Genomic DNA, 10,214 nt, shown 5'->3' with positions numbered 1-10,214 from the left:
AATATCAGTGGTTCAACACTGAACAAAAGTAGAGCAAACCTTTTCTTCATTTCAACAAATTTAGAATTATAGAATCCTAGAATGGTTTGGGTTGGAAGGGACTTAAAGACTATCTGATTCCAATGCCCATGCCACGGGCAAGGATACCTTCCACTAGAACCAGTTGCTCAAAGCCCCATCCAACCCAGAAGGCTCTGAACCTTTTTCTAACAGCTCACCATAAAACTTGCAATTGAATCTGTTGATTACAGATTTTTCATGCCAAAATCTAAGTCAAACACTCATGCATGACTTTGGATTTTTCAGAAACTTATATGCAATGTCGGGTTCAGCAAATAGCTGTAATCAGTATAATCTGCCCAGAATTAAATTACAATGATATTCTGTATTACATCCACTTCTTCTTATGCATAGTTTCCCCATTACCAATAGATGGGAAACAGGGTATTAACTTATATCCTCACAAATGCTCTGATTCAGAGTAAAAGTTCCTCAAAGCTGTTTTGGGGCCTTCTACTCACTGGACAGTAAAACTATAGCACTTCACATTTATGGTTTGCTTTCTTTCAGGACAATTACCTCTGTAAACATTGTCTTTTGTGTATCTGGAGGTAGAGCATGACTGCACCCTAACATACAGTACTATGGTAATATAGCTAATTCAAAGCAGTTTTATGCAATACATTCTGAAAAAACATTTCATATTTGTATGTTGTGGCTGGGTCTGGGGGTCTGTCTGACCCCAACCTCTGCCACCAACAATCCTGGATAGACATCCCGAGAAGGAGCAGCTGTCTGGGGAGTTTCAGGCAGTTTCCAGACAGGGGTAATGCTTAGGAGCGTGGCCAGAGGCTTCAAGTGATCAGCTGTTTTAGAAGTGATTTCTGCTCTTGTGATCAGCTGTGATCAGCCCAGCCAGCTCCGTTCATGGGTTACCCCAGATGATGAGTAGATGAGAGACGGGATACCATGTGAAGTTCTGCAGAATCCTTTGTTGGGAGGCTTCAGCGAAGGGGGCCAGCAACAGTCTACCCCTGAACTGAGCAGAAGCTGGGCTTTTTATAGGGAAAGGGAGAACTGGGAAAAGGGCCGATGGTCTGAGACTCGGATAAGATGACCAACAGTTAACAGGGAGATAACATGGGGTCCCAAAGCAGGAAGGGGTCCACACCTTAGTCACCATGACTGATTAGATTTGTCTTATCTTAGGGGACTGATCTCCAGAGAGGAGGCCTGTCAGAGGTCTGGGCTTCTTCCATGACTGTATTCACAGATATTGGACTAATTCTGATTTTCAGCTTTTGGGAAACATGTTTTAATAGCATCTCACCTATTTCCTACTGGACTAGAAGCTGCTGCTGTCTTCCACAAGCTCTTCTGCTTTGTAAGTCTTCTAGAACTACAGTGATATGAATAGTCTAAGCAGTAAAAATAATAACATTTTTCATAGGATATATGAAAACACTCTATCAATGCCATGGTGATTAATATGAAGACCCATTACTACAAACCATGATGTGAGACAGTGAAGAGCTGTTTGTTCATATTTCTGTGGTATATGATTAACAAGAACAGGCTCCATCACTATGTGATCAGTAATTTGGCATACTTTTGAAGCCTGCTGGGACTTGAGGAATATTCTAGGCTGTGATAATAATAAATGATAATAACCACTCCTGAAACTCATGGTCAAAAGATAATGGGGATAAAGTACTTAGTCCTTACCCTATCTCACCAAAAAATTATGTTAGGGGTATAAAAATGGGATTGGATCTGAGTGATAAAATAAAACTTTAGACAAAAGAATCATCAGATTTAATGAAATTAACAACTAGCTGCCTTATCACTTCCTTTTCTGATTTTTGATTTGTTTGCTATAGCATCTCTTTGCCAATTAGTGCAATTGCTACAGGGCAATTATTACACTATGAATAAAGCAGCATGATCAAACTGTACAGAATAAAAATAGTTATTTAGGAAAAAGAGGAACGCTGGGGACATCTAATGTCCACACTAAAATGAAACGCATCAGTGACCATGGTAAGCCTTATATGTGGCTATAATGCATTTATGTTGCATGATTTCAAACATTTTAGGGGAACTTGTCTTAAAGTGGTTCCCTTAGATACTATCATAAATCTGTTGAAGAAGGAAGTATAGTCTGTTTTTTAAAGCACAGGACTCTGAGTCAGAGGATGTAGATTATGGCCCCTGTACTGATAACTACTGACTGTGGCTTCCTCATCTTTAAATTGGGAAATAGTACTTAACTAGACATAGGTAACAAGGAGACAGGTCATTACTACTTATAACATTGTAATTGTAATAGTCAGAACAAAGCCTTCAGGAGTACTGATTTAGTAAGAGATCTGTGGGAAAGAAGCAAATCACTTGTTTGAAGTTCTGGAAACTTGCTCTAAGACAAAGTGAAAATTTTCTTTGCTGTGCTGATGGACGTTCAGGAATGCAAAATACCAGTATTGCCTTCATTAAGCAACAGCCATCTAAAGGTCACTGGGGCTCTAAAGTAGAACTATGATCTCATAGCTGCAGTTTTTGCCCTTCCCTGTTCACACCCTTTCCGTGTTTATGAGTGTTATGCTGGAAGGTATTGATGGCTTCCATCTTCCATATATAGGGAGCCACATATCTTGTAATGATGTGTAGGCTAACTATACTCCAGAAGGTCTTGATATTGGAAACTTCCCAGACTTCAGGGTATATCTTAAGATTGATCAGAATGTGAGCTTACGAGGGAGGAGGTTTTCCCTGAACAGGAAAGTGTGCCCAGTGCAAGGCTAACTCAAGCTAAGAGACAAATGCTTGCAAGCTGGAACACTGTACAAAGATTCTTCCTGCTCTTTCCCTGACAGCCTATTATTCCTATATGGAATGCATGTGAGTGCCCACCTGCTGTCTGCCTGTTCACCTGAATCCTTGGAAGTCAGAGATAGCTTTCGAGGCAGCAATGGCTGTGGTTTGCCTGGGCCTGCACCGCTGTGTATGTGGACAATAAAGCCTTGTGGGAAAACAAGTCCTGAGAAACTCATGCACCCAGATACGAGTATGGCACAACTGCCTACTTTTTGTATTCATTGTAGGACAAAAATACCTTTTCTTAATGTAAAATTAACTACAACTTGGTTTTGATTAAGCTGGGGGTTTACTTGGTGCAGGGGAGCAGGAGTGCACCCAGAACTGTTAATATATAGCTGTATAACTATAGACTATATAACAAAAAGTCACATTTTGTGCTTACAGCAAAGGTTTGTAACAGAAGCAATCTGGCAGAGCTCCAAAGGGTACCCACTTGGGCCCCACTGAAGGTGACTGGACACAACAGAATGAGAACAACTCCATCGCCCCCGTGCTTGTGCCTGGGATGGCCTGGCTGCTGTTGCCACAGCGTCTTTGGATTGCATACAGGAACATTTAATACTGGACAAGCTGCCCCTCCCAGTGGTGACAGGAGTGGTTAAGACTGATTTCCCAGGCTCTACCCTTTTCCTCTTATGCCACACCACTTTAGACATTCATGAGATGATAAAGACAGCTCAACTTAGTACAGAACACTTTCAGTGTGGGATGATCACCTGCTTTACAGCAAAACTCATGGTCTACTACAACATGAGACCAAATATGTAATTTTAAAAGCACTTTTACTGTTCCTTTTATGGTGTCATCACCTGGTGAAATGAAAATAATGGAGCCTTAGCTGTCTGGAACAAGGGTCAGAAGAAAGGGGGAGATGAGCCCACGGGATGAATATTCCATTTTGGTCCCCAGACGAGCAAGCCTGGCAGGCTGAGTGCCTGTTTCACTTGTCTGAGCCATGCTGGGCTGAGTCAGCAGAAAGCAGGCGTGATGTGAACAGCTGATCCGTGATTACACAACACGAGAATCTGCTCCTTTTGCTGCCAATAGTGACATTTCAACTTTTGCTACAGAGAAGACACATTTCACTTTATTTAAAGCAGTAACTCTTTAGGTGGGATAGAACAGGACCCTGTAAGGCATTACATGCCTGACTGCTGCACCACCTTTCTCAAGGCCACCGCTTTCACTACCATGTCACAGCTTGTGTTCCCATTTAGTGGGGTTTTCCCTTGCCACAGCCAAGCTCCGCAGTCGCATCTCGAGTGCTTGAGGTCACTGCCTTCCTGGGGTCCCACTGGATGGGCTGACCCTCCGGAACCCACGGGTTTATCCTGGAGCAGCGTGCCCTTCGTCCCTGAGGCAGCTGTCCTGGGGACACAGAACTCTGCATCTCATAGTCTTAGAGGGGGAATGATACTGAGCCCTTCAAGATTTAAGTCCCTCAAGGTCTGAATTGAGGATCAAATTCTTTTTTTTTTTTTTTTTTTTCCTTTTTTTGGTTGTTAATCAGTAGCTGTAGCTGGACAGGTATGATTAAGTAATTGCACTGTGAGCATCATATGGTGCCAAACTCTTTTTGGTGGTCCCCAGTAACAGGGTGAGGAGCAATTGCCATAAACTAAAACACAGTAAGTTTCAGATCAACAGAAGGAAGACCTTCATACTGAAGGTGGCAGAGCACTGGATCAGGCTGCCCTGGGAGGTCATGGAGCCTCCCTCTCTGGAGACATTCCAAACCCACCTGGACACGTTTCTGTGTCACCTATTCTAGGTGACCCTGCCTTGGCAGGAGGATTGAACTAGATGATCTCTCTAAGGATCATCTTAGATCATCATCTAAGGATGCTCTCATTCCATCCGTTTGCACATTTGGATAATCTTTTGTTTTGAGAATAAGAGAAGATAATCCCAAGAGGGTCTGTCTGGAAAAGAACCTCCACGACTGAAGCCGTCAAAACTCAGCAGACCCCAGACTCAAACGGAGGGAAGAACTGCTCCTGCGGATTAATTAGCACCGCAAGAGACACATATAACAAGCAAATAGGAACTTGAGTACTAATTAATAAGAAAGTTACTTAATTTAGAACCACTAAACGCTGATGCCTTCGTTTGTTAATATGTGTGAACAGCATAAAGTTTTGATGACCGGTAAGCCCGCCTTTCGAGGGTCACAGGCCCATCGGTTCACTCCGATCACGGCTGGGCGCACCCCTCAGGAGTCTCTCCCCCCTCAGGAGCCTCTCCTCCCCCCAGGAGCCTCCCCCCCCCCCAGCGCCGCTCCCGGGGGCGGTGCCGGGAGAGCGGCGCGGCAGGCGGGACAGGGCGCGCGCGTGCGCGGCGCTCCCGGAAGCGCGGCGGCGGCGGCGGACCGGGAAGGGGAGCCCGAGGCTGCGGCGAGGCAGCGGCGGCTCTGCCCGCCCGGCGGCGGCCATGACGAACTTCATCTCGGTGCAGCTGAAGAAGGCCTCGGAGGTGGACCTGGCCAAGCCGCTATGCAAGTTCATTCAGCAGAGCTACCCGGGCGCCGAGGCGCAGGCCGAGCACTGCCGCGCCGCCGAGGAGCTCAGCAGGCTCCGCAAGAGCGCGCTCGGCCGCCCGCTCGACAAGCATGAGAGCGCGTTGGAGACCCTCCTCAGGTAAAGGCCCCCCACCCCCTCCATTCTCCTCTATCTCCCACAGCCCTGATGCCCCGCGGGGCCCCGGCGGCAGCTCCGGGCCCTGGGCGTGGCGGAGCCGGAGCCAGGTGCGGGCGGGCCTAGGTGTGGGCGGCCTCTCCTGCCGAGGCTGCCGGGCCGGCTCCGGCGGCCTGTGGGATGCAGGCGCTCCGGCTCTCGGGTGTCCTGCAGCATCCCGGGGTCCCCGGCCGTCGCTGCGCCGCTCGGGTGTCGTGGGGCGTCACATGATGGCAGCGCAGGGAGGGGGAGGCCTTGTCCCCATCAACATCCCCTTTCCAGTGTTTGTGTCATGCCAGTAGCTCTCGGATGTAGGTGGAAATTGTAAAGTCACAGAGCGGTGAGGGTTTGGAAGAAAGCTGAAAGATCTAGTCCCAACATTAACAGCCCCCGCTCCCGGCATAGGCAAGGACACCTCCCTCTAGACCAGGTTGCTCAAGCTCTTATCCAGCTTGGCCTTGAACACTGTCAGGGTTGGGGCATCCACAACCTCCCTGGGCAAGTCCCTGTGCCAGTGCCTCACCTCCCTCACAGTAAGAAGTTTCTTCGAATGTAAATTTTCTCTCTTCCAATTTGTACCCATGACAGACGGTTTTGTATTCCATAGAGGGTTGCTGCTTCTTTGTTTTCAGTGTTACCTTTTGCTATTAAAGCTTTCTTTTCACTTCCTTTTCAGCTCTGTGTGTGGATTTGTTTTTGTATTTTGTTACCGGCATGATTTCCTTTTGTTTTCTATATTTAGCATCTTCTTAATGTATTTGCAAAGTCACATCCTTTCTTTTTTTCTGCTTAACACAGTTTGCTATCAGAAAGTTTAATGGAGTCTCTGTGGTGCTAGAGTTACCATAGGTTGGATGAGCAGAAGGTCCATCTGTGCCTTCTATCTGGTGATGTGTATAAAGCCTGCATTAGGACTTACAGCTCCATTGTTCTATCCTTCTAAAACACTGAGGGATTGCAGTATTGAGAAGAAAGAGAAGGAGCTACTGGATAGGGTCCAGAAGATGGCCACAAAGATGATTAGGGGTGTGGAGTACCTCTCTTATGAGGAGCTGTGCCTGTTTAATCTGGAGGAGACTAGAAAGGATTGTATTAGTGCCAATAAATAACCTCAAAGGCAAGTTTAAAGAGGGTGGTCCTGGTCCCTTCTTAGTGGTGCCCAGAGACAGGATGAGGAGCAATGACCATAAGTTAAAACACAAGAAGTTATACCTCAGCAAGAGGAATAAATTGTTTATGTTGAAGGTGACAGAGCATGGGAACAGGTTGTCCAGGGAGGATGTGAAGTTTCCATCTCTGGAGACATTCAAAATGCACCTAACAAGTGCCTTGTTAAAAAGAAGGCAAGTCTTGTGAAAAAAGTTACTGATGATTTTTGAGTTTATCAACCCTTCACTGAGTATTTGGGTTGTAAAAGCTCTGATTCTACTGATTGTGTTTTACAGTAGCTTTGTAGTTCCCTGTTCTATTTCTGTCTACTGCTGTGTATGCTTTTGAAGGTACTTGTGTTTATGCCTTTGAAGGTCAGGGAAATTGTGAGCATCTGTGAACTGTAAGAGGAACTTTGCTAGCCAAATTGAAAAACATACTATTATGTTCCCTTTCATGCTGGAATTGAGCTTCCTTTTCTGAAGGTGCCAGTCAGGTTTGTTGTTAGTATCTGAAATCCCTGTTTGGCCCAGCCACATTGTGCGATTTCTCCCTAACAGTTGCTCTGCAGCTCTAAAAGAAGGCAGCCCACTTTTCAGTTCTGATCCTTACACCTTTTCTGGAAGGCACGATGTATGCATGGCATTCTGAGCAACTTGAATGAGTTCAGTGGAGGGTCAGATGAACATCAGAGCTGGTGCAAAATAAATAAAAGTAGTGTTGCAGAAAGCCAAGAGGCTGAGCAGGACCTCCCTCTCTCAGAGCCAGCAGATTAGTAAATTAATTTATCGATAGTATGCAACCTTACCTCAGGTTTTCCCTCTGAGTAATCAAGGGAAACCACTTGCAATTGCATCATTACCCGCTTTGAGCCAATTCCATGTGCAGTGATCTGTTCTCTCTGCTGGTGGTCAGTGATCAGCAGATGAATTTAGCTGGCCCAGATGTTAGCCCTGTAGACTGGAGCTGTTGCATGTGGCTCTGAACTGATATAAATATGAAGTGCTATCCCTCACATGCAGAAGTTACTCTCTTAAAACATCTGCATTTTTAATTGTGTTGTTTGAGAATATTTGCTCCTTATATAGTAGAAGTGAAATAAAATGAAGGTCTGAATTAAGTTAGAGAAGATAAAGCAATAAGATGTATGTTTTCCCCTATTTCTAACAAGTTATGAATGTTTGGTTCATGTCTGACCATTTATATTTGTTACAGTTGCTAGAAAATAAGTTTGCTCTTACTCTGTAAGACTATCCTGACATATATTCTCTTAATTTTTCTCTAAGGCACAGTTATTTTTAACTGTCTGCACAGAAGTTCGAAGTATCCAGCTGAGATACACAAGTGCCTTGCATTTGCCTTGTGTTTCCTTCGAAAATCTCCTTGCCTCTCCAACTTCCAGTGTTTTCCTGTTGGTATTTAACAACAATACTCAGTCTTAATGTTTAATTTCATGGAAGCTGGAGTTTAAAACTCTGTGGGTGAAGTAAGGTTAGAAGAACTAATTAGAACATGGCTACCTTTTGCATAGTTTTACTTCCTTGTGGCTTTTTATAGACCGTAATACCTAGTAGAGCATTGTAGACCATTTAACTGTTAAGAAATGAGGGCTTAGTCTTCTGCTAACTAATCTAGGATTTGCCCATGGTTTTGTAATTTCTAGAAGCCTTGTTTTGCTGAGTAGTCACTACAGACTTTTTTTTTTCTTTTACGGAAGAAATTAACTTGGTTGCAGCCACATTTCCCTAGACAAGCATTGACCGGTAAAGCTTGAAAGTGTGTGGTGTGCTGTTGTTCAACTGCTGAATGGAAATGATTCTCTTGGAGAAGCCTTTGAGATAAACCATACCCCTTTTCACTGGCTGACTGGGAAAGACCTCAGCCTACTTCTAAGCTTTCTTTGTTTTGTGAGAATCAGAGTGCTCTGAAGGTGATGTAGGTGAGTTTGGTACAGATGTTTCCCCTTAAATTCTGTCATAGCAGATTTGATTTAGTAGTGTTTTTCTTTTTTGTAGTTCTGAGTATAATTACAGCTTCAAGGGATTCCTTGCTTCCTCCAGTATTAAAGATAGCCTGGACTTAATTTCCTTTTTCTGGAGACACGGAATATTGGTGCAAGTTTAATTTGTTTAATTCTGCTAACGACTCCTGCAGTTGTTTTTAAAAAAGAAAATCAGAAAAAAGAAGTGTGGTGGGTGGTGTGCATGGTTTTATTTTGAATGCTCAAATTCTCTTAGGGCTGGAGGTTGCATTTGTGGTTTCCAGCTGTGAGTTCAGGACTCTGTTTCTTATCTTGTAGAGCAAAGACAGATCTTTGGTCTTTTTGATTTTCTTTTGAAGGAGATATTTATAATTCTTGGGAGGAGGCACAGTATTCGAGTTTAATGCAATACTTATATTTTAGTTAATTTCTAATTTAAACCTTGACTTCCTATCATTTGTTGGCTGTTTTTTACTAGCATTTAGGAGTGTCTAATGCCAGTTTTGATGAGAGAGTGCTGTATTTTGAGCACTAGAGCTGTGTTCCTGACATGTGCCCCCACTTAGACTTCTGCAGTTGTAGTTCCTCACTGGTACAGCCAAACACAACACTAGTCGGTGTTGTGCCCTGTGTTCTCTGTATCTTGATAGTTCAAATTACTGTGAATTGGATTTTAAATTACACATTTGTGTAATTTGTATTTACTGTCATCTTTTGTGTGTAACTGACTTGTGCATCCACTGTGGCTTTTCCTTCTGTAGTTACTTTCTGGTTTTATACTGATAGTTTTGTGCTGTTCTGTGGTAACGTCTTCGTTTACCATTTTTATATGTTTAGTTTTATGCATACTTTTATATTTATACCACTTATATTTATAAAACTGAAAAACTACATGGTTATGTTCTGGGATTTTTTTTGTCTGCAGAGTTTTAAAGAACTCTTAAATCTTGAGTAGAATTTCAAGTTCTCTAATAAGAAAAAATAACATCACATGCTTAAAATAGTAAAGACAACAGTAACTTAAATTCTGAACTTGTTTAAAACCAAACAAACAAAAAGCCCTATTTAGGAGGAGTATACACCTCTCTGGCTTATTTTGTCTGTGGTTATGTTGACACAAAGAATTGTCTGTAGGGAGCCAAGGCTTGGGAACACCCAGCTTCACAAGGACATTTGACAAGCTTTGCTCCTTTACTTCATCCACATGGCAGATGAGGACAGTGTAATCGTGGAATGTGGGTAGACAGCTTGGCTTTAGTGGCGGCTTTTGGTTAACAAATTAAATCGAGTCAAGAGGAGAGAGCATGCAAAGTCTCCCTTTCTTTGTGATACTATGTGAAAGCAAGTGTGTTGAGACCAGACAAAGACAATGGACGAAGTATATTTAAATATATAGGTTGCAGTGATCTTCAGGGCTAGTTATTATTTTTAACTATACCTTTCACAAAGTTGGTAAGTTGTTTAATCTTGATTAATTTGCCATCACAGTAGATATTTGCAGACTTTTTTTTAACCTTACAAGCAGTTTCTTTCAA

The 10,214-nt window shown here is 43.5% G+C and overlaps 1 protein-coding gene across 2 annotated transcripts in view; it reads left to right on the top strand.

Annotated features, from left to right (window-relative positions):
• Nucleotides 1-5,196: 5,196 nt before the first annotated feature.
• Nucleotides 5,197-10,214, top strand: part of PDCD6IP (programmed cell death 6 interacting protein) — a 30,902-nt gene continuing 25,884 nt past the window's right edge. Inside the window, exon 1 of one of the 2 annotated variants that reach the window (XM_058831595.1) lies at nucleotides 5,197-5,513. In XM_058831595.1, coding sequence (XP_058687578.1) covers nucleotides 5,308-5,513 — 206 coding nt within the window. In that variant the 5' untranslated portion in view covers nucleotides 5,197-5,307. The remainder of the gene's footprint in view (nucleotides 5,514-10,214) is intronic. The other variant, XM_058831596.1, reaches the window with a different exon arrangement.

This window comes from Poecile atricapillus, chromosome 2 (assembly GCF_030490865.1).
Source record: "Poecile atricapillus isolate bPoeAtr1 chromosome 2, bPoeAtr1.hap1, whole genome shotgun sequence".
Lineage (NCBI taxonomy): Eukaryota > Metazoa > Chordata > Aves > Passeriformes > Paridae > Poecile > Poecile atricapillus.
Note: the sequence above shows the minus strand (reverse complement) of the source record. Positions and strands in the feature narration are given on the sequence as shown.